General features: G+C 52.0%; 9 protein-coding genes across 9 annotated transcripts; 4 read left to right on the forward strand and 5 right to left on the reverse strand.

The window, feature by feature from the left end:
- Nucleotides 1–1,800: 1,800 nt before the first annotated feature.
- Nucleotides 1,801–3,305, forward strand: glfB (UDP-galactofuranose transporter; the record flags this gene model as incomplete). The annotated part of the gene is made up of 6 exons (XM_025615853.1): nucleotides 1,801–1,931; nucleotides 1,997–2,064; nucleotides 2,135–2,140; nucleotides 2,194–2,411; nucleotides 2,463–2,870; nucleotides 2,937–3,305. 6 exons carry the CDS (start codon nucleotides 1,801–1,803, stop codon nucleotides 3,303–3,305), a joined length of 1,200 nt encoding a protein of 399 aa, XP_025465181.1.
- A 1,517-nt stretch (nucleotides 3,306–4,822) lies between these two features.
- BO94DRAFT_156234 (uncharacterized protein) lies at nucleotides 4,823–6,223 on the forward strand. The gene has a single exon (XM_025605843.1). It carries the CDS (start codon nucleotides 5,026–5,028, stop codon nucleotides 6,127–6,129), a length of 1,104 nt encoding a protein of 367 aa, XP_025465182.1. The 5' UTR covers nucleotides 4,823–5,025; the 3' UTR covers nucleotides 6,130–6,223.
- Nucleotides 6,224–6,891: 668 nt separating this feature from the next.
- Nucleotides 6,892–8,913, reverse strand: BO94DRAFT_521184 (sugar transporter-like protein; the record flags this gene model as incomplete). Its single annotated transcript, XM_025610137.1, has 10 exons — nucleotides 6,892–7,029; nucleotides 7,092–7,221; nucleotides 7,295–7,433; nucleotides 7,495–7,611; nucleotides 7,671–7,748; nucleotides 7,814–7,829; nucleotides 7,881–8,145; nucleotides 8,207–8,505; nucleotides 8,564–8,763; nucleotides 8,829–8,913. The coding sequence occupies 10 exons, from the start codon at nucleotides 8,911–8,913 to the stop codon at nucleotides 6,892–6,894; spliced, it is 1,467 nt and encodes a 488-aa protein (XP_025465183.1).
- Nucleotides 8,914–9,419: 506 nt separating this feature from the next.
- Nucleotides 9,420–9,869, reverse strand: BO94DRAFT_537198 (uncharacterized protein). Its single transcript, XM_025612214.1, has one exon. It carries the CDS (start codon nucleotides 9,664–9,666, stop codon nucleotides 9,427–9,429), a length of 240 nt encoding a protein of 79 aa, XP_025465184.1. The 5' UTR covers nucleotides 9,667–9,869; the 3' UTR covers nucleotides 9,420–9,426.
- A 216-nt stretch (nucleotides 9,870–10,085) lies between these two features.
- Nucleotides 10,086–13,117, reverse strand: BO94DRAFT_567568 (transcription factor TFIIIB subunit BRF1; the record flags this gene model as incomplete). The annotated part of the gene is made up of 3 exons (XM_025614638.1): nucleotides 10,086–10,716; nucleotides 10,747–12,251; nucleotides 12,984–13,117. 3 exons carry the CDS (start codon nucleotides 13,115–13,117, stop codon nucleotides 10,118–10,120), a joined length of 2,238 nt encoding a protein of 745 aa, XP_025465185.1. The 3' UTR covers nucleotides 10,086–10,117.
- An 840-nt stretch (nucleotides 13,118–13,957) lies between these two features.
- Nucleotides 13,958–18,196, forward strand: BO94DRAFT_626125 (putative copper resistance-associated P-type ATPase). Its single transcript, XM_025617338.1, has one exon. The coding sequence runs from the start codon at nucleotides 14,184–14,186 to the stop codon at nucleotides 17,964–17,966; it is 3,783 nt and encodes a 1,260-aa protein (XP_025465186.1). The 5' UTR covers nucleotides 13,958–14,183; the 3' UTR covers nucleotides 17,967–18,196.
- Nucleotides 18,197–18,537: 341 nt separating this feature from the next.
- Nucleotides 18,538–20,730, reverse strand: BO94DRAFT_537201 (crossover junction endonuclease MUS81). Its single transcript, XM_025612215.1, has 4 exons — nucleotides 20,527–20,730; nucleotides 20,278–20,468; nucleotides 19,843–20,249; nucleotides 18,538–19,792 (listed from the first exon to the last, which is right to left on the reverse strand). Exons 1-4 carry the CDS (start codon nucleotides 20,616–20,618, stop codon nucleotides 18,689–18,691), a joined length of 1,794 nt encoding a protein of 597 aa, XP_025465187.1. The 5' UTR covers nucleotides 20,619–20,730; the 3' UTR covers nucleotides 18,538–18,688.
- Nucleotides 20,731–21,012: 282 nt separating this feature from the next.
- BO94DRAFT_626127 (DUF3292 domain-containing protein) lies at nucleotides 21,013–23,735 on the forward strand. Its single transcript, XM_025617339.1, has 5 exons — nucleotides 21,013–21,563; nucleotides 21,618–21,827; nucleotides 21,889–22,400; nucleotides 22,461–22,688; nucleotides 22,747–23,735. Exons 1-5 carry the CDS (start codon nucleotides 21,276–21,278, stop codon nucleotides 23,537–23,539), a joined length of 2,031 nt encoding a protein of 676 aa, XP_025465188.1. The 5' UTR covers nucleotides 21,013–21,275; the 3' UTR covers nucleotides 23,540–23,735.
- Nucleotides 23,687–24,932, reverse strand: BO94DRAFT_537203 (SDR family oxidoreductase). The gene has a single exon (XM_025612216.1). It carries the CDS (start codon nucleotides 24,788–24,790, stop codon nucleotides 23,837–23,839), a length of 954 nt encoding a protein of 317 aa, XP_025465189.1. The 5' UTR covers nucleotides 24,791–24,932; the 3' UTR covers nucleotides 23,687–23,836.
- Between the last annotated feature and the right edge of the window lie 452 nt (nucleotides 24,933–25,384).

Genomic DNA, 25,384 nt, shown 5'->3' on the forward strand with positions numbered 1-25,384 from the left:
TAATAATAATAATAATATTCACTATCCAGAGCAGACGGAAAAGGGGCAACGACCATTGACTATCTACGACTGGCTGCCCGGCGGTGGGGACCTGGAGATTGACACCAACCACCGGCGCTCGCTAGCAGTCGCCACGAGAGTGATGAACACTTGAGTCGCCTCGCCCCACGGCTGCACCGATAGATGGTTTCAAGGATGGCAATCCACCTGCAGATTGGAATAACAAGACAACAATATCCTTAGATTAATATATCCTACGCAATCAAGGCGAGGTCCGAGCATACATACTAGTATGATGAAACGGGTTCTGGTCAATGACGATGGGAACGGTCGGAAGTATATCCTCATGACGTTTGCAGTAAAAAACACCCTCTGACCGTCGATGATAAGAAGAACCGAAGAAGTCCTCGGAATCCCTAACACGGGGAGGGGAGGGGAGTAGAGGAGACGATAATCATTCTTACGTGTGTCTATACGGAGTACGGTACCCATACTGCACCACTGGTGTCTGCAAGCAAGTGAAAGCACCATCAGCGTATGGTGATTACCAATACGGTACCTAACCATGGGGGAGGGGGGGGGAACTTCTGGTCTCGATCTAAGACTATCAGCATTTAATATTTTAATATGCCGGGACCCAGCCCGCTATTTTTTCTCGCCCCTCGTCGCTCCACTCGGCCTCCACCGACATGGGCTTGTCTCCCAGCCTAGAACACGAAACCGCCCGTCAGAACCACTGGTGGTGTTTCAACTGTGGTGGCCATGGGGTAGATAGCCGACTGGATGTGGTAAGAATGGCATCTAATTATATTCTTCAGTTACGGATGTAGGGGATCAAGTCATAGACATTAAAAATAAATCGAAAGGAGAGAAAAGAACGGTCATTATACAGTTGAGCACGGAGTAGATAGACAGTCAGATTTAATGTACGTACACCGTAGTAATTAAATAGGCAAGGCAGGCGAGGGTGATAGGCAAGGCGATGGAATCATCGTCCTGACTCTGGTTCCGGTTCATTCCTCCCTCCCCCACCACCCACTTTCCCTTCCCCCCCATCCATCCATTGTGTCGTGGTCTGTGGAAGTCGGCCGTAAGTGAGTAAAATGCATGCCAGCCGCTAAACTTTGGGGGAGTTCAAGACCGGGTCCAGAGGAGACTAACTAAGGCCTAGTGCAGTATGTAAGTTGACGGTCAAGACTAAGTACCCTAAGCTTGCCAACCATCCAACGAACGACATATCGCGCCCCGGGCCACCATCTTGTCGCCGGTCCCTCACTCGGTCCCTCTCAGTCTCTCCCGAGTCCCAAGTCTCCAGTCGCTGCTCGTCTCCTGCTCTTGTTGCCCCCCCTAAATAATCTTACTCTGACCGTTCTTCCCGTGCCGCGTTCACGCTTCTGCGTCTGCGATCCAACAAAACAAGCCGTACGTCCTCCTGCCCGAAACCCTGCTGCTTACTCCGTACCCGAGAGAAAATCACCTCGACGGACTCTCATCCTTCTCTCTCCCTCTCCCTCTCCCTCTCCCCTCCTCGTCCACCTTGGCCCTTCAATTCCACACCTTTCTCTTCTCAGTCTCTCCCTTACCGTCGTTTTCTCCGTCCAACTCTTGTCTCACTCGTTTCCCCTCATTCAGGCTTCTTGACCATCCCACCTTCGCTACCACCACCTATCCTTTTTTTCTCCCGCCGCTTCTTGATAACCTTCACCCCTGGCCTCCGCCAAGTTCGGACAAAGCAGCCTTCTGCGGCCGCGCCCTTTCGACTTCCAACGCTTTTTATCGGATCAGACTCGCACCTTCACAATGTCCGAAGGCGAAAAAGTGAGGACCTCTGGAGAGGTCTCTCGTCCGGAGCCTACCCTGCCCACCGTCAATCCCGCCGTCGATAAGACGGAGCCCCCCAAGGCAGCATTTCACCCTGCTGTCTATGTCGGGTGAGTCGCCCTGGATCGCTAGCATGGACCTGGCAAGTGAGAACAAAGTACTAAGACAAGACCAGTGTCTGGATTACCTTGAGCTCCAGCGTCATTCTGTTCAACAAGCATATCCTCGATTATGCTCAGTTCCGTAAGTCGTTTCTACTTATAAATTTTGATCAATCGACCACATAACTAATCGCATTCTCTCTACCTTCTAGGCTTCCGTATGTTCTTCAATCTCTTGCGTGCCCATCTTACAGCTCTAATGTTTCTTTAGCTATTATTCTTACAACATGGCATCTGGCATTCGCGACCTTCATGACCCAGCTTCTTGCCCGCACCACAACTCTGCTCGACGGACGGAAAACCGTGAAGATGACTGGCCGGGTGTACCTCCGTGCAATTGTCCCGATCGGTCTGTTCTTCAGTCTGAGCTTGATTTGCGGTAACGTGACTTATCTGTATCTGAGTGTTGCCTTCATCCAGATGCTTAAGGTCAGTTGAACAATCCAGCGTGGGTGTCATTGCTTGCTGACCTGTTCTCAGGCTACAACCCCGGTTGCTGTCCTGTTCGCCACTTGGGGCATGGGTATGGCTCCTGTCAACCTCAAGGTGCTCATGAATGTGAGCATTATTGTTCTTGGTGTCATCATCGCCTCTTTCGGTGAGATCCGGTTCGTCTTCACCGGATTTCTCTTCCAGCTCGGTGGTATCGTCTTTGAGGCCACTCGCCTGGTCATGGTCCAGCGCCTTCTTAGCTCTGCCGAGTACAAGATGGACCCTCTTGTCTCCCTTTACTACTTCGCCCCTGTCTGTGCTGTCATGAACGGTGTCACTGCCCTGTTCCTCGAGGTTCCGAACCTCACTATGAACCACGTCTACAACGTTGGTGTGTGGACATTGCTGGCCAATGCCGTTGTTGCTTTCCTCCTTAACGTCTCTGTTGTATTCTTGGTATGGATCTTCCTCTCCGGATTGCCATTTATAGACGGATCACTGATTACTGACGTCCATGTACAGATCGGCAAGACTTCTTCCCTCGTCATGACCCTCTGCGGTGTTCTCAAGGATATCCTTCTGGTCATCGCCTCCATGATGATCTGGCAGACTCCCGTCACCCTTACTCAGTTCTTCGGCTACTCTGTTGCTCTCGTCGGTCTCGTTTACTACAAGCTTGGCGGTGACAAGATCAAGGAGTACACTGGCCAGGCCAACCGCGCTTGGGCCGAGTATGGCGTCAACCACCCCGCGCAACGCAAGTTCATTGTGTTTGGGGCCGTTGTCCTCATTCTCTTCCTTCTCATGGGATCCATGGCCCCTAGCTACGCCCCCGAGTCTGTTGCTAGCGTCAAGGGAATGCTTGGCGGAGCTACTGCTGGAAAGGTTTAAGAGCTTTCTACAGATTTCCCAATGATAGTGCCATTAGGCAGGCTGGTGCGAAGTGAGTCAGAGAGTCAGGTGGCTGATGCTCGTGTGTTGAGAGTATGGGGACAGGAAAGTCCCCTGGTCAAAAGTTCTACTCACCCTCACGCTCGCTTTTTCAGTCCATACTTGGATATGTATGGCCATATATTGCTATAAAGATAATGTTTCTCACTGGGGTAGTTCTTCACGAATTGGGATGCGGGGTGCGTCTGGGCCGGCCACATGCAGGTAATGCAGCTGTGCCCAGAGGCCATGGTTGATACGACTTGGATCTTGAGTCCGACAGTTTCCTCTTCTTCATTTCTCCAACATCGGTCTTTCTCGATTGCCATGGTGTCCCGGCTCTAGAGGGGGGTCTTTTTTGCATGGCAAACGGTTTGGCTCGATGAACATCTGTGACGTGTGAAACTAGCAGGAGATTTTGGTGTCGGATGTCGCTTTCGCCCTTTCCTTTGCTCGTTTGATTCCCCTTGGATTTCCTCCCCTTCTACTGTTACTATAGGATCTTTTTACTACGTGATGAGTGTAACCTGTTCGACCCAATAGAATTACGTCCGTTTCCATGTTTACGCGTGATCGATTCCTGTTGGAGGCGGATTCCAGGTTGAGCCCAGGATGGCCTAGCCTTGCCCATCCGGGTAAAGTTCTGGCTAGCTTCCTTGGCTGAGCCGGCCAAGCCTGCCTGCCCTGGTCGGTGATCAGTCAGCAGTCCATGCGGACCTTAGCCTCGAGCCAATCAAGGCTCATCGAAAGCCCCGGGCTTGTGCTCAATGGATCGGCCAATGACCTTCGTTCTGGCGACGGCAGGGGCTCCTGTGAGGGCTGACGCGCGGACAGGGCTTGCAGGATGAACCAATCACCGCCGGCACTGCTGGGGGCCCCCACCGCATCGTTGCCCGGGAAGATTGCCCATCGACCAATAATGGCAGAGTCCTTGCGGGTCGATCGGAGGCCGGTGGGGCTGTCAGCTCATACGGTCAGGTATGGTATGGCAGGCGCCGAAGAGGCGGCGAGACGGGAGTATTTGGGGTAATGGGTGGTAACGAGGCAGGCAAATCCTGCTCTCCGCAATGGAATCGCAGGCGCATCCCAAGAAGCTCCGAGACCTGCGACGGCCATCACTCGTCCGCATCCGTCAGCAGCTTCTTCTTCTTCTCCTTCTTTCCCCTTCTTCTCACGCGTCCGCTTGTCTCTTCCTTGTCTCCTCTTTTTTCCACTCTTCTCCTCCACGTCTAGCCGATTCACCCGTGGTTCGCTTCTCACTTGCCGGCTGCGCATCTCCTTCCTTCCTCGTGTCTCCCATCCGTCCCTCCTTCTCTCTCCTTCCTTCCTTTCTTCTACCCTTCAGCTCTCCCTCTCCCATCCATCTCCATCGTTCCATCTTCTCATCTCGTCTCTTCATCTCCAATCGCCATCACCATACCACCACCATCACCCTCAGCTGATATATATAGCCCTGTCTCGTGTCCTTCTATTTTCCCCTCCTGTCCTCCCTGCCTCCACGACCTTTCGCGACGCACCTTTCGTCCTCTTCTCGGTGCTGTGCCATTGTGGTACAGCTTGGATCGCGAGATCCACAGGTTGCTCACGCGTATAGTTTTTAGCTCACTGGACAGACAGAACAGGTCGGATCTTTTCCATCCTCGTAGTCGCTCCATTCGGCCGCCAGTCACCCTCAGTCACCATGTGCCCAATGCTGCTGAACAGTCTCTCCGATGGCCCGGCGATGGTCCTATCCCCTCGTCAGGACCATGCTTTTGTTCAATTCCCTCGCCAGCCGAAGTTCACCGATACAGAGTCGAGGTCTTTCTTCTCCGCCACCAACAACCTTTTCCCATCCAAACCATCTCGCAAGAGGTCGCGAGACGATTCCTCCTTCGAAGAAGCCATCAACGGAAACAACACCCCGATGTCCTTGGTATCCGCTCCTGCTCCATCAACCCGAAAGCAGGAGGTAGAAGAGCCCATCTACGGCGAAGGCATGGTGCTTCTGAACCCGCGCACCAAGATGGCCATCTCGGCCGAAAGCCAAACCGGCACATGGTACGAAGAAAACGTCGAAAATGTCACCACTGCTGCACCGATCTCGTCCCGTCGTGCCGACAACCCATCATCCTCGGGTCGTAAATCCCAGCGCTTGGATCCATCAGCTCCCAGTTTGGACGACATCACTCTCTCCTCCATCCAGCGAAGACTGCACTCGACCGAACAACAAGACGACAACCGCCGGACCCTCAACGTGGGTACCCGCTCCGAAGAACCTGCTGTCGACGACGCCACCCGTCTCCTCGGAATTAGCTGGCAGCGGATCGCAACTGATGATTCGGACATGGCCGCTGCGGTGCGCGGCTGGAAGAAGTATATTGATCGACAGTTCGCGGCGTATCTGGGCGATTCACAGATCCTCCTGAAGAATCGGGCATTGAATGCCTATCTCGTCACGGCGCGGCCAACAACGCCGGTGGGAATGGCGAACGCATCCGCCTTCTTTCTCTTCAACGATGACCTCACCCAAGCACAGCTCGTGGGCTCAACCTGGGAAAGGTGCCTCATGAACCTCCGTTCATCTCCCATTGTCTTTGAGGGCACCCAGATCCTGAATGCCGCCGACAGACCGCTTCACAACGGCATGGCACCGATGGGAGCCCAGAACATACTGGGAGCGAACCCAGTTGAATCAGGCCTCCCGCTTCTGCAGACCCTCTGTGCCCAGCCGATGAACCTCGGAATCGGCATGGGATTGAACAACAGCGTAGGAATGGGGACGGGGATGGAGATTGACGCGTAAGCCATCGGCAGCATCATGAACAGCAGCAGAAAGGCATCTTCAACTAAACACATCGCAAAAACGATGAACGAACTCACTTGAGCGACACAGCGGAAGCGACTTTCGACTCACCGAACTCGCACCCTCTCATATATTTCGGCAGTCAAAACATTTTCCTTTCTCTCTTCTCATTCCTGGTGTTGTCTGTGTCATATCGCTACGCCATCGTAATTAACCGGGACTGACATATGTTTGTGGATTTTCCTTTTCTCTTTGGATTCTTTTTTTTTTTTTTCTGGCGCAAAAGGTGGTGGGATGGTTCGGATGGATGGGACGGTCATGTGGCCGGCTGGGTCACATGTGTTTTGTTTTCGCTTTTCATTCACCCGTCTCTTTTCTGGTTGTTGATATATATCTGCCATTTTCACACATATCGTCAGACAATGATAAAAAGAATGGAAAGAAATATTTTTTATGTTACTGGGTGTGAGGGAAAGCAAAGACAAGGAGGGGAAGTATCTACTCCGTACAAAGTGGCGGTCAGGGCAGCCTGCCAGCCTTTCCATATGCAGACTTAGCCATACCGGGTCTTGAGTTTAACCTCCCTCCGCACCCTAACACAAACACCTCCAGCATCCCTATTGATCCCCACTTTCACATCTACTCTTAATCTATCAACGACTATATCCGCCTTACTGCTGCGATGCTTTCTCCGAGGAAAAAGATGGTCTATCCAACACAATGGTTGCGCCTACCAGCCTTGGCTGCGTTTCAGGTCCTCACCTAGTTCATGGCTCTGACCTCCACCCAGGTGAATCCCTTATCATCTTCAGGGACCGCCGGGCCCTTGTTATCCGTGAACAAGGAATCAATCTCCTCGAGACTGAGGTTCGCCGTCTCAGGATAGTAAAAATACAAGATCTAAACCGCAAAAGTCCCGTCAGCAGGCAGGCGGGGCGCGGAATGTTACCCGCTCGACTCACAGGGACAAAGATGAGGTTAAAACAGGTGAAGATGAGGTAGCCTTTCCATGCCAGCTCTCGGATCAGAGTCGGAGATATCATGGCCACGAAGAAACTCCAGAGCCAGTTAGCCGAAATTCCGATGGCTTGCCTAATTGGGTAGGGGGAGATGTTAGCCCGCCACCTCTTGGAATGGAGTGGATAAATGAGTGCCCTGGCCCTACCCTTTTGTCCGAACATGTTGAGGAAGTAACTCTGGACCATACACCCATGGTATGCAGTTAATGGTGGCCCCGTAGATGAGCATGAACAAAAAGAAGAACGCCACCGAGGCCGTGGCGGCGGACTTTTCCAAAGTCGTCCCTGTTAGGTCTTAGAGCAATTCCTGACTCTGGCCCCAGCCATAGACTGAACTTGGACTTACCTTTGAAGGACAGAAGAATGGAGATCATCAGCATGCAGACGAATTGACCGAAGGATCCCCACATCATTGGGCTACGCCGTCCTAGTCGATCGCAGAAAAAGATGGGATAGAAGGCTCCTGGGGTAGCATGATCAGCGTCCTGTAGCCCTGATGGGGTGGCCAGAATTCCTGTGTACCCAAGACAAACATCACTTGGATCACTCCACCGAGCAATAAACTCAGCTTGGCATCTAGGCCCACGTTATCCTCTAGGACTAGTGTTGTATTTTATCAGCCATTGATCGGACCGCACATGAACTAATGATCATGTGGTTATTACCTGTCGTGACATATGTCTGGAGCACAGAGTCAGCTTGAAAACTATCAAAGAATCAGGCCCTACATACGACAATCAAACCAGGACCTCCCATCTGATTCATGAACTGCAACCCGTAGGACAGTAAAATTCGTCGGCCGGTATGAATGTCATCTTTCTTGATGATTTCAGACCACTTGTACTCTGCCTGGCTATTTTCGATGGCCCTGAAAATGCTCTCTGCTTCCTGAATCACCTTGGGATCGTCCAATGGCCGGTCATAGAAATCACATAGGACTTGCAAGGCCTCCTGTTTTCTATGCTGGCGGCACAACCATCGAGGACTTTCCGGAAGTCTATCCACCGCCGTCAGATGAGCTGCCCTCAACTTTAGTTATGCGTCCAGTCTGAGCTTACCCAAGAATTTGTATGATAACAATAATTGCGAAGATCATCTGGCAGGCTAGGGGAAGCCTCCAGTTGATAGGGCCGTCGACATAGCTCATTCCGTAGTCGAACCAGTAGGAGATGGTAATGCCTACCCCGACGGCAAGAGGTTGAGCGCAGACGTACATTCCTCGCCTCCGTGCATCGCATAATTCTGATTGGTACACGGGCACGATTGTTGTCATGACGCCAACTCCGACGCCAGTGACGAACCGGGACACGAGAAACTGTACTTTGGAGTAGGAGCATGTCTGGACCGTAGCCCCAATCTGCAAAAGAACGCCATTAGCATTGCATGAACATTGCAGCCACCATAGCGACACTTACTATGATTATACACATCGAAAGCCACATGGACCTTCGAAAACCTAATTTGTCGCTAGTCAGGAAGGAGACCACTGTGCCGAGAAGACAGCCCAGATTGTATATAGACACCAAGATCCCCATGACAGCCGTGCTGGGATTATGGACGATCTCAAGAAAATCCGGGTTGTTGGTGATCCCGGAGAAATTAGCCTGATTGTAGCCTGCCCACGACAAGACGGAGGGTCAACATATACTGCACTTCAGACGCTTTCGCCAGAGATCGTACCGAATAAAATAAATGCCGCTTGGCAGGTGAACATGATGGCCAGCCGAAGGCTGAGCCCTCGTCCGTACATGCTGAACTTGACCATATTCGCAGCAGCTGTAGCAGAGCGAGGATGAGCAACAAGAACCAAACCTCGACTCGACCGTATACTGGAAGTATTTATATAGCAGAACCACTCCGAACTTTGTCACCGACGGCGAGAATAAGGGGGTCAAGACTGCTGTGGACCCGTGGCACACCGAGCTGGTGCACAGGAAGCACAACAGTCAGGATGATCCCCTCATGATTAGCTATCCCCATCCGATATCTGAAGCCCTAGTAACCCGTTGTAGATCGACGCAGGATCCTCCATACCAGGTTTCGGGAAATGCCGCAATAGGATGGAGTGCAGGACCTACAACACGGTCCAGCGAGTCAGACGACGCAATGCTAGCATTCAACGATACGACCTGCGCACCTTGTACATTCCTCAGGGACTGCGGATGGTAGACTTCCGACAGGTACAGGGCCGGAAAGACTCGGGAGTATCATTTCCAGGGCAGATATATCACCGAAGGCCATGTCATGACTCATATGCCGCGTCGACGCATGGTAACTTTTACGGATGTTGAAAGAGTGAGTTTTTGTGCTTCGACCATCTTCTGCCTAAGGGCCTCACTTTATCAGGAGGCTTCTCTCGACCGAGAATACGAACTTGCAACATTGAACCCCAGCAGGAGACACCCCTTGCCTTGATAATACCGAGGTTGCGAGGTGCAAAGACCAGGCAGCTAAAGCAGCTATTAATAGCGCGACAACTACTAGCATTCTGGGTCGATAACATGCTGGTGAGGGTCATGGTGACGAGGGTAGTGTGGAGGGTCTGAAATTAGGTTTCTGCAAGGCCTGGGTTCTTTTCAGAAGCGGGGCCCAGACAGGAAGTAAGACTCGAGAGCACCGAGCGAGATGGAGGAGTGATGATGATAATGATGATGAAAGAAAGGGACGAGGAAGGAGCTGGATGAGGTGGTTCTGTGTTGGCGGGAAGGTTTCCGGTTTTCGGTTGGATTCTACTACTTGGGTTGGTTGCGATGCTCGTCACGGCCACACGTGATGATGGCCCCGAAGGGAAGGAACGGACAAAGAGGGATCAGCCGCCGTTAGTTGCCTTTAAAGATTAAGCCTGGAATGACTGGGTATCAAATTCCCGCCGACTTGGCGCCGGACTCTATGTACATGCCTTGCTGTGGAACCCTCCTCCCCCCCCCCCCCCCCCCCAAAAAAAGCCCTGTAGTGCGAGCATCTCAACTTCAGTCACTCCCATAGTCGCTTCCCTCGTCATAGTAGTCCCCGTAGTTTCCTGCAAATGCCGCGTCAACCCCATCGGGATCATCCTCCATGTCGTCCTCCTCCTCGTAATCATCCTCCTGCTCGCCATCCGAACACCCGTTCTTTGCCCCATCAGCAGGGCCAAGGACCTCTCCATTCTGGCCCACTTTTCCAGCTTGATCTGCCGGAGCGCCGGCCTGAGCAACATGCTCCGTAGAGCCACGCACTGGAGCTGCAGAAGACACAGGACCTCCGACGGGCTGGCTGGTGGTCGAGGAAGCTGCAAGCCCCGCACCCGCACCTCTCGAGGCCGCTTCTGGTTCGATGCTGGCACTGCGTCGAGAGACAACACTTTGGCTGCGACTCTGACTTCGACTCAAGCTTTCTTCCTTGGACTTGGAGGCCTCGTCGGCCCCCTCTTCACCGAACAGGGACTCCAAGAGACGGTAATTGATCTTCTTACTGAAACCCCTTCTCTCCAACATCCGACGAGTGGCCTCAGCAGGAGTCGAGGCGCGAGTGCTCCGGCCGTCTCCGTCTTCACCTTCACCCTCAAGATAGGCAACGTCTCCCAGTCTACCTCGGCGGCGTTTACGCGGTTTATGCACACGGCCGTCGGCGCCAGGACGTGCATCAGCTTCTGCCAGAGCCCGCTTTAGCGCTTTCTCTTGTTGTGCGCGAAGGTAGTCTTTGTTCTCATGCACCCAGATCCGTTCCTTGATGTCGACCTCGGCGGGAGACAGCAGGCAGTTAGACACCTCGGGGTCCAACTCGAACTCGGTAGCATCGATTTCCGTGTTATCCGATACGACCTTCCTTGGCGGACTGACCCCAGTCTCAATCATGTTTGAGCCTTTAGATAAGAGGGCGGTCATCTCATTTTCCAATGCCTCTTCCGATGCAATCTGGTCAGGTGAAGGAGCGGGAAGTGGAGGCCGCTTCGGACCCTTATTTCGACCTGGCTTGGCGACGTCTTCCCCAGGCTCCGATGTGGCTTCGCTTGTGTTAGAAGCAGTCGATTGGCGGCGTTGACCGCTGCTAGCCGCTATCAACGCCGGATCAATAGGAAGATTAGGAATAGCAAAGCCATCTGAGTCAACACGCCTAGGTTGCAGTGCCTCCTGTATATCTCCTTCGATCTCGGCAGCCGTTTCGGTGGGCCTCCTCTTGAAAGATCGAGACGGCTTCCTGCCCTCCCTAGCTCTGGCAAAGGAAGGTGGATCGTGTGCATTCTCCAGTTGCACGGAACGGAACTGGTCTACCGTGAGTTCGCCACTCTCTGTCGAGCTGAATTCATTAAGACGCTGGCTGATCGTAATCTCGGTGACTTTGACGACGTAGACAACCTCTCGAACGGTGCGACGGAAGTTGTTCATCCGGGCTGCAAGGATCAAGGCGGCACCACAAATACCAGCGGGACGACGGCCCGTCGTCATCCAATCGCGATTCATTCGCTGCACGATACGCACCGCCTCGCTAGCCACCTGCATGGTAGCTGACCCGAATTCGAGCTGCTTAGCAAACCTGTAGATCAAACTCTCGGGGTCAATCGGATTCATCAGGAAAACATTGCCGCCTAGGCGCAACTCATCCAGCAGTGCTTTGTAGGTTCGGCCCAGCTTGAACACGTTGATCATAAGAACATCGGCGAAATCGATCAGCATGACGGTGTTACCATCCTGTCGACGGCAGGCAATGTACAGACACACTGCGGCGACAGTCTTAGTCCTTCGACCTTGAATGAAGTTTAGTCCGACCGCGAGTTTAAACACTTGGCCGGCAGCCTTCATGGCACTCTCAGGGATGGTAAGAGCACGAGACAGCTGGTTGATGTACCGATTTCCGTTCTGTTCGGTGATCTCACGGCTTTCAGCCCCTCCACGCTGGAAGCCGGGGCCATAGCTGCGGACATGAGACTGATCTTCTCCGACAAAGGTACCCTGAACGACTGCAGCACCAGACGAAGATTCCCCGAAAGTGACCTCGGAGACAATGTTTGCTTCACTGATGACCGTACCACACCCAGAACAGACCTTGTGTCCGTCATCCTCGACGATATGAGGGGCAGGACAGCCGGGGTTAGGGCAAGTGGTGGTCTTGGGATGGGTGGTCGGCCTAGCTGGCTGAGGCCGAGAGATTGGCTGAGGACGTCTGATTGGAGTTGGGTTGGGTGATTTAAGACTGGCTAATCTTCCCATGGGTGCCCTTGGGCCAGCCCTCGGAGGCATCGGAGGACGCATCCCAGGTCTAGGGACAGACATGGTGAATATGACGGGGATGGCCCTGCCGGTGGGGAGGGGGGTCGGATATTGTTCACGAGCGATAGAGGGGAGTTGGACCAATAAGAATAAGAAAAGGGAACAATCAATCAACAAGTTTTATTGAAATGGTATGCCTATGGAGCCCCACGTTATGATCCTGGTTGCAGCGTGGTCCAATCGTAGGGATGTATGGGCAGTAAGGAGCCAGACAGACAGGGTGGAGGGTGGATGGGTGGGAGAGGGAGATGAACAAGGCACAACGAGAACAGGCTGCACGAGTGTCATTCCCCGCGGGGATCCAAAGAGACCAAGGAGAGACAGAGGAGGGGACTAGGGAGGGTGAGCCAAACCCAGTTATTCACTTTGAGAACCAAGTCCAAGTACAAGCACAATCAAAGGATCGAAGAATCAAAGAATCAAAGAATCAAAGAAGAGGTATAGTGAGTAGTAGAGATGAAAGAGGAAGAGTCGTGGAGGTGGGCGCGACGCATCACCGACGTGAAAAATATGACGCGCCCGTCGCGGTGGTCCAGTGGGCGGGTCACGTGTCACTCGCCGGGTCTCGGGTCCGTTCAGTTTCTTTCACCTTCTCGGCGCTTCATCGCTTCTTCGCTGTCCCTCGTTCGACTCCCCCGCAAGGATCTTCCCCGATCCATCATCACTAGCCACCTCCACGCATTGCAGACAGTGCAACTGATGGAATCTGGCACCTGAAACCATTTGCTTAAATGGTGTGCTCTTTTTTTTTTTTTTATGCCCTTCTCGAAGACATCTTCCTGCAAGTGTTTTCCCACTTGACTCGGTTCTATGTAGCAATCCTTGTCGCGAGTATTATATTTCCGTTTGCGGCCGTCTACTACTAGCAGATTTTACTTTCCCAAGCTAGGCCCATCAATTATGAAGAATAACATGAAGAACAGGATTATGTGTCGGAGCCTGGAAAAGCCCGGATCAGCCAAATCTAATCTAGGAGATAATTTCCCCCCCCCCCTAATACTACAATCCACATAGCATTTAGCTTATCTGGAACCATGACTCAAAGTTCCGCTAGCATCTGTTAGAGCTTTTTGCCACATCAATAATAATTCCATGGCCACCGCTTTGAGGACCTATCAGGCTTCCCTTAACAGGCACACTCATCGGGGAAGATAGCGCATTCTGACAAATGCTCCAAGGTCAGAGTGAGATCATCACATGAGCCATGGCAAGTTTGCTGGAGCCAGGGGCATCGGTACAGATGACTTGCATCATCTCGTTGGGTGGATGTGGGTGGAATGCGCCATTTGTGCGCGGGCCAGAGCTTCATTAAGTACCTTTACGCACAAAACGCGCAACTTGTCCGGTCCCATTGAATAATCAGAACTGATATCAACCATGATCCCGATTTTTCTTTCTCTCTCTTCTTCTGTTTTCCTTTCTTTGCCTACATATAGACTTTGCCCTTCCCCATCCCTTACCTGCAAGTTGAGCAATCGCGATCTGCATATATAGGCGCCGCTGCCAGTTAGCAGTACTTAATCTCAGACAGCAAAGGCAATAACTTACCCCTCGACCTTGCACTTTTTTTTTTTTTTTTTTTTTCGCCGTACTTGCTGGGTAGCAATCTCCCGAGCTATCATACTAGGCTGGCGTGTTGCATAAACCGTCTTGTCTTCGTGGGGCATCACACTTCAGGATAAAGCGCAGTGGTCCTTATATCAACTGGCCCAACCTGCCGTCGACATCATCTCCTTCTAGATAGTCTTTCGGATCATCTCTAGCAGTGACTGCACCTCTCTTTTCGCCAATGACAATGTTGGCGACGGCAGACCCAGCATCTCGAGCTTCTGCCGGCCAGGAGTCGAGACTTCTGAGAAGCATATTCCTTGTCAGCAATATTCACTGTTCCTCTTGCGTCGCATACATCAATGAGGTTCTATCAGACCTTGGTGGAGTGAAAGATATCGACGTCTCAGTTCTCACACACGAAGTACGCGTCGTTCACCATGCCGAAGCGGATCCATCACACCTAGCCACAGCTTTGGTTGAAGCTGCTTTTGATGTTCACCACGTCACAACCTATGAGCCCAGAGGATCGGTGATATCCGAGCTTGATACGACTTCATGGTTGCCCCGCGACTCGGTACGGTTCACCACTCAACCCAACTCGAGTTCCAATCCCATATCGGGAAGCAGACATGTCGAGAACTGTGACGCCTGCAGGAAAGAGGAGTTGGACAGGCTTACGGCTGGCGAGGACATAGCAGATGGTGCTTATCGCCAACCTCAAGATCGATACAGTGGCCTTCGAACCGACGGCAAACCCTCCCCATCCGAATCGGAATTCCAAAGTTTAGTACCGCAAGGGCCCGCAAAGAGCGTCACATCCGTGGGGTCACAGCCCGAAGATGAAAAGTTCAATGCTCGTATAAGCATTGGCGGGATGAGCTGCGCATCGTGTGCGAACAGCATCACGAACGAAGTCAAACAATTGGACTTCATCGAGGATATTACCGTCAATCTTCTCACCAACAGCGCCGCAGTGGTCTTCGCCGGCCCTCAGTCCAACATAGAAAAGGTCGTTGAGCAGATCGAGGATATCGGTTTCGAAGCATCACTTGATGAAGTCAATAAGGTCAAGGTGCCCTCTCCGCGCAAGGAAATCCCCTCCTCGACCTTCGTTGCTGAGATTTCCATCGGGGGCATGACTTGTGGCTCGTGTTCAGGGGCTGTCACTCGAGGGCTTGAGGAGCTAACCTTTGTCACTGAAGTCTCAGTCAACCTCTTGACCCACAGTGGAAGAGTCCAGTTCGAGGGGCGTGAACACGTTGATGATATTGTGGAAAAGATTGAAGACTTAGGCTACGATGCTTCAGTCAATAGTGTGCTTCCCCTGCTAACGGATGATGATGGTGATGATGCGACCGTCGAAGAGAGAACCGTGTCCATCCATGTGGATGGTATGTTCTGTCATCACTGCCCCGAAAAGGTTTTCCGGGCTTTGGATGGACTCCCCGACGTGACAGTTGATGGCAGTCTGTCCGTTAAGAATCCAATTTTGGCGGTTACTTATACGCCCAAGCCGCCATCTCTCACGGTGAGAAAGATCCTTCAAACAATCAATACAGCTCACGACCTATTCACCGCCACTGTTTATCGTCCCCCGAGCATTGAGGATCGATCACGGGCTATGCAGCGCCACGAAAGACGTCGACTGCTTACCCGATTTCTCTTCGTTCTCATCGTGGCAATTCCCACTTTTCTCCTTGGCATCGTGTTCATGAGTCTGGTGCCGTCAGGGAACAAAACCCGCAAGTATTTGGAAGAACCCATGTGGGCTGGTGATGCCTCGCGCCTTGAATGGGCCCTTTTCATCATGACTACGCCAGTCATGTTCTACGGCGCTGATATCTTCCACGTGCGGGCGATGAAAGAGGTTTATTCCCTGTGGCGTCCCGGAAGTCGTGCACCGCTTCTGCGCAGGTTTTATCGCTTTGGCAGCATGAATCTTCTCATCTCCGCCGGAACCACGGTTGCCTATGTCTCATCTTTGGCTGTTCTGATCATGGATGCAGCCATGGGATCAACCTCCAACACACACAGCTCAACTTACTTCGACACTGTCGTATTCCTCACCATGTTCATTCTTGCTGGCAGGTTCATGGAAGCGTACAGCAAGGCGAAGACTGGCGATGCGGTCGCATCTCTTGGAAAGCTGCGGCCGACAGAGGCTTTGTTGAGAGTCGGCGCAAGCAATGCAGACCCATCTGGAGACGACGACAGGCCCGCGGACGATGGGTATGAGCGGATCAATATCGACCTGCTAGAGATCGGCGACGTCGTCAGCATACCTCACGGTGCATCGCCCCCGGCGGATGGTGTTGTCGTTGGAACCGGATCCTATCAATTCGATGAAAGCTCGTTGACGGGAGAATCTAAACCAGTCAGCAAATCCGCGGGTGATCAAGTCTTTACGGGGTCTGTGAATGTGGGACAGCCTGTCGAGGTCAAGGTGTCTGCAATTGGGGGATCTTCAATGTTGGATCAAATCATCTCTGTTGTGCGAGAAGGTCAGAGCAGACGTGCGCCTCTCGAGAGAGTCGCGGACTTGCTCACTTCCCACTTTGTTCCGATTATCACCCTGGTTGCAATTCTGACGTTCGTCATCTGGCTCTCTCTCGGGCTTTCAGGAACGCTGCCCCAGGATTACCTTGACATTGCACGCGGTGGATGGACGTTCTGGAGCCTAGAGTTTGCGATCGCGGTGTTTGTTGTGGCCTGTCCCTGTGGTTTGGCACTCGCCGCGCCAACCGCACTTTTCGTCGGGGGTGGGTTGGCTGCTAAACAGGGCATCTTGGTCAAAGGAGGAGGGGAGGCCTTCCAAGAAGCAAGCCGCCTTGACGCCATTGTGTTCGACAAGACGGGGACTCTCACGGAGGGCGGCAGTCTGCAGGTATCCGACCATGAAACCATCACTACGGACCCCCGCATGATGCAGGTGGCCTGGACTCTGGCCCGGAAGCTCGAGGAAAGTAGTAATCACCCAATCGCTCGGGCCATCTCTACATTCTGCCGAGAGAAGCCCTCGGTCCCGGTTACAGGTGCAGACATTGAAGAAATATCCGGTCAAGGGATGAAAGGAGTGTTCACCGTGACAGTGGAAAAAACCACCGAGAAATCCGAGAGTACAGTTCAATATGAAGCTGCTATTGGCAATCAGCGCCTTTTGCAAAGCCTGGCAACCTCCGGTGACGATGACGGCCATCTTTCCAAGGTTCTCTTGAAGTACCAGGCTGCTGGCAAGTCCACTGCAATCTTGTCGCTCCGCCCAATGGACGTCAGCGCCACGGACAGCCCTTCCTTTTCAACTGCAATTGTTTTTGCAATCTCTGATTCTATCCGGCCTGATGCTGTAGAGGTGATCTCGAAGCTCCAGAAGCGCAAAGTCAGCGTGTTCATGTGCACAGGCGACAACCAGACAACTGCACACGCCGTCGCAGACATGGTGGGCATCCCCCGATCCAACGTCATGGCGAACGTGATGCCAGGAGGAAAGGCAGATTTTGTCCGTAAAGTTCAAGACGGCAATCTCACCCCCCGAACAGATTCCGAGGCTGAAAGTCAGCGGAGCGAAAATGGGACCCGGTCCATCGTCGCCTTTGTCGGGGACGGCGTGAACGACTCTCCCGCCCTTGCAGCAGCAGATGTGAGCATCGCCATGGCTTCCGGGTCTGATGTGGCCATGAACTCCGCCAGTTTTATTCTCCTAAACTCCGAACTCGACACAATCCTGCAGCTCGTCTTACTTAGCCGTCGCGTCTTCAATCGCGTAAAGTTGAACTTCGGTTGGGCGTTGGTGTACAATTGCTGCCTGGTGCCTGTCGCTGCCGGGGTCTTTTATCCCATCGTTAGTGGCCACAAGCATGAAATGGTGGGCGATGCGCTTATTACGGTCAATACACACTGGAGACTTAGCCCCGTCTGGGCTGCATTGGCAATGGCTCTGAGCAGCATTTCGGTTGTTTGCAGCAGTCTTGCGTTGGGAATCGATAGGAGGACGATGCGAAAGTTGTTCCGTTTGCCAAACTAGGCAATCATGTCCGTCATGGATTTGCTATGCTCTGTTTCTTCATCTGGGATATTTGGTAATTCGATCCGAGGATTCGCTGGGAAATGGACTTTCGGGTGCTTTTATATATCTATATTTCGATGTATGTTCTTTAACATGGACATTTAGCATAACTCCAACGGAAATTGGATCGTCTTGATGATGACGATGATGATGAATGGGATTGTTTATCCATATAGTGTTATTTTGAGATGGTTGTATAGTATATTTTCATGCTTGAATGTAGGTCTCGGTGAACGAACTCACCCTTCAGATATATATATATATAGCTAGTTCAGAATGCATGAGATATGTAGGTATATCTGAACCTAAGGACAGATGAGTTTCATCATCTGGTAGGATTGGGATAGACTGCTTTTGATTTTAAACCTCCATGAAGGAGACGACGAGAGGTCGCGGGAGATAGGAACCTGACCAGATGACAGGACTTCCGCAGAATGTACGACCAGGATCTGTAAAAAGCATCTACACGCCACTTAGTGCTTTTTATCCTGCATCCAAGATAACTATAAACCTAAGTGGCGTATCAGTCCTTTCTTAATGGAAATTATATAGTCCTTAGTTGCTCGACAACAAACATTCATGTAACGCAACAAATCCACTACATATGTTGATGGGTTCAAGTGCCTTTTACTCTTCTGCTCAGATCACTTATGAGCGTAGATATTAAACAATCCAGACGACTAACCATCCTCACCCCATACCTCTGCGATCTTCTTGCTCAGAACCTTGGCAACCTTCTTCCGGCCAACGAGTGTTTGCATTCGATCTGAAACCATATTCTCCCGTGCTTTGGGATCGAGTTCTTCATAGGCTCGGATGAATGCCTGCGGGGTCTGCCAGCGTCGTTGGATCTCGATGGCTTTTTCGCCCGTCACGCCTCGGATGCACATGAGCATTTTGAGGAATACGTCACGCAGGATTAGGACGTCGGATTTGGAGGTTAGAGTGGAGAAGGTGGGGAAGGTGACGGCGTATGTGACTGAGGGTTTCTCTGCTCGGAGGCGTTCGAGGGCGTTGAGGTATGATTGGGAGGAGGATAGCTGGCGGCTAGGGATGAGACTGAGTGTGTTGGAGGGGATTTCACCGGGAGAGGGGTTGAACATTCTGCGTAGTAGGAAGGTCATTCGGGCTAGGTAGTGGATTGTATCGTCGAGGTTCTTGGTCCTTTTGACGAAATAGCCGTTGACGACCTGCGTCGAGGCAATAGCGGAGGCTACCATTTCGTTGTACTTGACTGCCATGACGCTGTTGGCGTCTAGAGTGACGGTGAATTCCTCGATGAGGTAGATGACATTTTTCACTCCTGAGCGGCGAAGACGGAACTTTTGCTCGTGGAATCTCCCGTCTTTCATAGAGCTGATGAGGTCGTCGAGTCTTTTCCGCTCAACGATCCAGTCTAGCATTATTTCGTCGCCTTCCTCGCCGTACTGGGAGAGGAAGGTTGGGTTATGGAATTTGGCAACCCACATGGCGTCGCCTAGTTCCAGTGCGCGCACATCGAGAGAGACTCCTTTCTTGTGTAGTTCATTGGCAATGTAGTCTCTGTCTTTGGATGACCGGACTTCACGGACATCCAGAACCAGCTGGACTGTGAAGCTGTCAGGTGGGATGGTAATGGGGGTGACTGTGCCATCATCGACTTGTTCTCCACCTTGTATATTACGATGGATCTGAGGTGCATCATTATCAAGTACTTCCTGATGGAGAGGTCCTGGTACAGCGGTGCTGTTACCACTAGCATTGAGTTGGGACTGAGAAACACTAGCATTGCTTGCACTCGGGCCCTGCACACGTTAGATACCATCGGAACAGAATGTAAGTAATCATATCTTACGGGTTGGCTTCCAAATGTCAAAGTGCCTTGGTCTGAAGATGAGGCAACCTTTTTCATCCTCTTTGCAACCTCCCAGCCCTCCTCTGTGAGCGCGTATTTCTTCAACGGGCGCCCGAAATCATACACAAATTCTTTTTGTAGCAGTGTTTTCATAGAGCTCCAAGCAGTGTGAAACTTAGATGTGTCACTAGGGGCTGTGAACGAACTATCACAGTTTGGTTGTGCTATCTCAATCAGTTGTGTCTTGGTTAGACCCTGAGAAGAGTCCTCGTCGAGCGTTGCCAGGGCCAGGATTAATGCATATGGCCCAGATCGTAGACTAGGAACGTAGGGCTTGGCCTTTCGAGGCTTCTTTGCTGGCTGGCTTTCCGTAGTGCCTTCGCCTGATGGCCTTTTGCTGCTTGCCGCTACGGTTTTCAGAATCTGCTCAGACACGACGAGAATAGTAGTACTCACACTTCTGATGACGTTCGGGCATTGGAAGACCATTTTCCTCACAGTAAGCTTTAAGCTTCTCAGTCAGCCGATCGCATAGTTTGGGACCAAGTCCATTTAATTGCTGAGCTTCCGACGGGTGCTGGAAGACTAAGGGACAAGCTTTCATTGAATCATAGGCTTTTTTGTACCTGCCAGGGGATTAGGACGTGCGTTGCTTGCCAAAAGGGACGATCTGAGTATACTGACACTATGGCACCTTTGCTGTTCCGCTCTCGAGCCTGGTCTAGCCATTCTTTGATCCACTCCAGCAGTAGGGGATTCGCACACGTTTCGCTCATGGTTACGAGGTTATTTCCTTGAGCATAGTCAGGAAAAAGGTGATGATGTCAAGGTAGGAAATGCTGTATTGGGACCTGCTTTCCTTGACAGCGAGAGATAGGAGGGGAAGTTCTGTCGGCATCTACTTGGTCTGGCACGCGGCTTCGGGACGGGACCTGACGCGTATTTCCTATTTAGGCAGTATTTCTGATGTGGCTGGTGTGGCGCATTCAGTGGCGGTACTAGGGGCGAGGCCAGTTGGCGGCGGAAGACGGCGGTACACGGTAGGAATGCGGTGGGCCTCTTCGATGCCCCCACGAATGACTTTCGGACACCGGAGCGTTTGCACGCACGATGGCAGGCGACGTGGGTCCGGAGGATCTGTAGATTAGAGACCGAAGGACATACATAGTACTATGATTGATACAGAAGAAGATCGCGATCGTACTACATACTATGTAGTACATAGTGTGTAATAATAGATAAGTGGGACGCAGGAACATTGGTGGCCCTGAGGTTCCAGCCTTTCAGTCGATCCGGTTCGTGACGACACCAGAATGACGTATGGCATCCCCCGGTCTTCGAGCGACCTTCAAAATGCGTCCTTTTCTCACTCTCCATCTCTATGCCCATAATCTGTTTGTAATATATGCGTTAAGCCTCGCATCTTGATCAACATGTCACGAAGGGATCCGACCCATCATGAAGCAGTTCCGTATAGTTCGAAGACCAGTGGCAATGATATCATCGCGGCGGATCGCACCACCACCGAGATCAGTGGTCCAACAGACAGTCATGTCCTCTCGAAAGTAGACCAGGATGAAAAGGGGCTGGCACAAAAGGCTGGTGATACCGACGCCATCACAGACGTGGGGTGGGATCAGCCTCCAGAGGAGATCGATGAGAAGCTCGTGTCTGGACTCTCGAATGAAGATCTTTGGATGCTTCTTCGACGTTTCAACAAGGTATAGCATCTACCTGTTCTGGTACTCGTCGTCGAAGTATCTAATATATCGCAGCAAATCTATTATGTGAAAGCAGTGCCAGAACCTCCCTTGCAACGACTGGACCTCAACCGGGCAGAAGATGAGCAATTCTCCCCTGACAAACTGCGCGCGACCCTTGAACGATTCTACACGACCATTGTTGTGTCATTAACTGCGTTTGTCAAACATATTGCCAGGATACGTTCATGGAGGGAGCAACAGCGGACTTCAGCATTCTGTGCTGTAGGTTACATATCCGGGAAATCTATGAGTTTTGACTCGATTGACTGGCGTATGATTATAGGTGTACTTCGTTGCATGGGCCGTGGATCTTCTCGCCCCTACCTTCTTCAGCCTCCTTATCATCTTGGTCATAAGCCCCGAGTCCAGGGCCTCATTGTTCCCTCCTGCTCCCATAGCATTAGTGGACAAGGATACAGGTGGCGTGCAAAAGCCAAAGGCTGGCGTATTAGGATCTCATGACAGTGTTACCGGAGCACCCGAGAATATGAAGGGTGAGGCAGCTGAACAAGAGGCTAGTAACCTGATAGCGAGCGTTGCCAGTGTTGCTGTGGGTAGCGTTGCTGGCAAACACGATCAGGGAACACCAGAGGATGCTCCTATCGAGTCCTCTGTACCAGATGCGATGGAGATGGCTACCAGTGCCGCAGATGCACAGACAGCTGCTCATGGAGAAGCCACAGATGAGGCCCATGACAAAACCAGGCAACCTATGAAAGATACCGTCTACAACGCGGCTAATAAATCAATGCGCGTCCTAAGTGATATTATTGATACATGGGAGAGGCTTGGAAAGTACGTATACCATCCTAGCGATGAAAGCCAGTATCTACAGCTCTAACCTTCCCATGATAGTGCCTTGTCACCAACTCCACCTTTCTCAATTGTGACGCCTTACATACGCCTGACAGCTGTGCTCTCTGCTGCCTTCCTGGTTTCACTCATCACCTCCAGTTACGTCTTCGTCAAGATGACCACGTTTGGAGTTGGGTTCGCATTCTTTGGAGACCCAATTATCAGACGTGCCGTGCAATACTTGAACAAAGAATACCCCCGATGGGAAAAACTCCTCGAACTGCAAAAGTGAGACCCTCATACAATACCACCTAATCTCCCCTTCACCGCTGACCACCCCCCTCAGCTCTCTTTTGAAAGGAATCCCCACCAACGCACAACTCACCCTAACCCTTCTCCGCATCGGCGAAGCAAACGGTGCCCCCCTACCACCACCTCCATCCCACTCACTCCACCAAACCCCGTACCACCCGGCCCCAATCGAAGACAAGGACATCAACATCGATGCCACCCAAGAGGAAGTCAACCAAGCCATCGCCCCGTCACCTCAACTCGTCGAAGAACACGAAACGCAAACGCAACCAGAACCCCACAAAAAGGGCTTCATGAACCGCATGATCGGTTTCTTCCGCGGAACTACAGCAACAGGCATCGAAAGCAAACTGGCCGTTGACCGGGCCCGCGCCGCCGCCGGCTCCAAACGCGCCAAAGGCCGAGTGGGCGTGCTGCGCAGAAAGGGCCAAATCACACTACCCTCCGGCCCCATCCAATACGACGGCCGATACAAAGGCAAGCGCGGCGTTGTGGTCCTCGATCAAACCCAGCACCCGCCTCTTCTGTACTTCACGACAGATCAAACTGTGCAACTCGACCGGCCAAGTCTGGAACACCGCCCGAAGGGGACCGTGTTGTTTAAGATGCCCGTGACTGATATCCGGGAGATGAGAAAGATTGGAGGACTCGGGTGGAAAGGGAAACTGGTCACTGGGTGGGCTGTGGGGAGTAAGGAGGTGGTTGATGGTCTGGTGCTTACTGGGGCCCTGCCGGAACAGAGTTATCAACTTACGGCGATGAAGACAAGGAATCAGTTGTTTAATCGGCTGGTCGCGATTGATGGACAGGTTTGGGAGAGCTTATGATTTTGTTGTGGATGTGCTTGCTAAGGTATTTTCAGGTTTGGAAATAGTATGTCGATTTAGGCAGTATGATGGTATTAAAGGGAGAAAGAAGTGGAAATCCAGGTGTTTGTGATCAATTGTTCATGTTACTAGGAAACAGGATGGGAGTTTGAATCTATGGTAATAGCAATATGATATGATGTCAATGAAGTTACGGAAATCTTCTACGAGCCTTGAAGTGCGCAAGGTCTATCGAAACGTTCTATTCTCCGAGTCAAGGGATCCTGGATATAAGCCAGCAGAGTCCGACTGAGGTGCTTATTGCTGCATCATATCCAACTGGTAATCCCGAACTGCTTGCTCAAACGAAGAGTCACGTTTAAATCCGAGCGAAATAGCCTGGGAGTTATCGAAGCGTGTGGGCCATGAATCCAGGATTGGCCTGAGGGTTGGGTCCTCCTCCTCTTTCAAAAACGCAAGCTTGTCATTCCCTGCCACCTTTTCTAAAGCATCCATCATGTCCTGGATTGTGACACAGATGCCAGGCACGTTAATCTGCCGGATATGAGGAGGCAATGCATCTGCCGGCAACGACAGCGTATGAATAAGATTGTGAACAAGTGTCTTAGGCGAGCATAACCATGATTTGAATGACCGGTCCTCCAGCGGAATGATACACTCCTTGCCATCCAGCGGCTCGCGGATCATTCCAGAGAGAAAAGACGAAGCAGCAGCCGTCGGACGTCCTGGACGGACAGAAATGGTAGGGAATCGAAGGACAAAACCGGTGACGAAGCCACGCCTGGTGTATTCATTGATGAGTGTCTCGCAGATGATTTTCTCGGCCCCGTAGGACGACTGTGGGGTAGGGATGACGCTATCGTTTACCACTTCGGGTAGTGGCTGGCCGTAGACAGCCTGGCTTGATGAATAGACCACCCGCACGCCGGGACAGGTTCTGCGGAGAGCCTCGAGCAAGTTCCGTGTGGCATCCACGTTGACGCTCATACCTAGATCAAAGTTGGCTTCTGACCCAGACGACATGATGCCGTGGAATGCGTAGACGGCGTCGAGAGACTTGTCTACGACTGCATCCGCGCCTTTCAGCAGATCCGCTGTCACGGGTCGTGCATTCTGAGGGTATGCGACGCCTTTTGGAATGGGAGGTTCATTGATATCGGCGAGGGTGACGATGTATGACGAGTCGTTTAGGAGCTCTTTCGCCAGAAGCTGGCCGATGAACCCCGCAGCCCCTGTGATGAGAATGTGCATTTTGGCGAGTCAATTGAGAAGTTTGGGAATTTTTGAGATTGGCAAGATGTTCGTCAGTGGCCCTATTAAGCAGGTATCAGTAAAGCGACCAGCTTGCTGTGCTGGTTGTGGGACGACCTCGCATTAACTCCGAGGCTCAGATAACTCGTGCTCCGCAGCCGGACTTGTCCCGGTCCCAAGCTCTGGTCCATGACGTTGTCGGTCAGGAACTGCCAGCAGACGAGCTCAGACATGGAGTTTGGATAATTTGTTCTTGAAAAATGGAGATGAATCCAAGCCGATTTGAATGCTCAAGCGCTCCGCAGCCTGCTTTTAGATGTGGATAGCGTTTGCCCCCGGAAGTCTCTGGAGAGGGAAGTAGAGAGACGTGCAGAGTACCCAGGCAGCCATGCCGACCGAAGGGGGGGGGTTGTGACGGTCGGGGGCAATTCAACCGTGGATCTGGCGGTGCCCCGCAGCGTTTCCCCGGATCCCGTGCCTGTAAGGCCTGCGCAGTCTGGAGAGAGGATATCAATACAACGTCCTCACGCTATGAAACTATTCATCCCAACAGAGAAATCTTGGGTGCAGAGCCGGTTAAACTGAATGACGCGC

Source organism: Aspergillus sclerotioniger, assembly GCF_003184525.1.
Source record: "Aspergillus sclerotioniger CBS 115572 chromosome Unknown BO94scaffold_22, whole genome shotgun sequence".
Lineage (NCBI taxonomy): Eukaryota > Fungi > Ascomycota > Eurotiomycetes > Eurotiales > Aspergillaceae > Aspergillus > Aspergillus sclerotioniger.

Coding starts and splice junctions, on each gene's coding strand:
- BO94DRAFT_156234 (XM_025605843.1), top strand. CDS start 5,026: ATGTGCCCAATGCTGCTGAACAGTCTCTCCGATGGCCCGGCGATGGTC.
- BO94DRAFT_537198 (XM_025612214.1), bottom strand. CDS start 9,666: ATGACCCTCACCAGCATGTTATCGACCCAGAATGCTAGTAGTTGTCGC.
- BO94DRAFT_626125 (XM_025617338.1), top strand. CDS start 14,184: ATGACAATGTTGGCGACGGCAGACCCAGCATCTCGAGCTTCTGCCGGC.
- BO94DRAFT_537201 (XM_025612215.1), bottom strand. CDS start 20,618: ATGAGCGAAACGTGTGCGAATCCCCTACTGCTGGAGTGGATCAAAGAA. Junction 20,250..20,277: donor TGAGTACTACTATTCTCGTC/GTGTCTGAGCAG, acceptor TGAAAACCGTAG/CGGCAAGCAGCAAAAGGCCA. Junction 19,793..19,842: donor TGACATTTGGAAGCCAACCC/GTAAGATATGAT, acceptor TAACGTGTGCAG/GGCCCGAGTGCAAGCAATGC.
- BO94DRAFT_626127 (XM_025617339.1), top strand. CDS start 21,276: ATGTCACGAAGGGATCCGACCCATCATGAAGCAGTTCCGTATAGTTCG. Junction 21,564..21,617: donor TTCTTCGACGTTTCAACAAG/GTATAGCATCTA, acceptor AATATATCGCAG/CAAATCTATTATGTGAAAGC. Junction 21,828..21,888: donor GGACTTCAGCATTCTGTGCT/GTAGGTTACATA, acceptor GTATGATTATAG/GTGTACTTCGTTGCATGGGC.
- BO94DRAFT_537203 (XM_025612216.1), bottom strand. CDS start 24,790: ATGCACATTCTCATCACAGGGGCTGCGGGGTTCATCGGCCAGCTTCTG.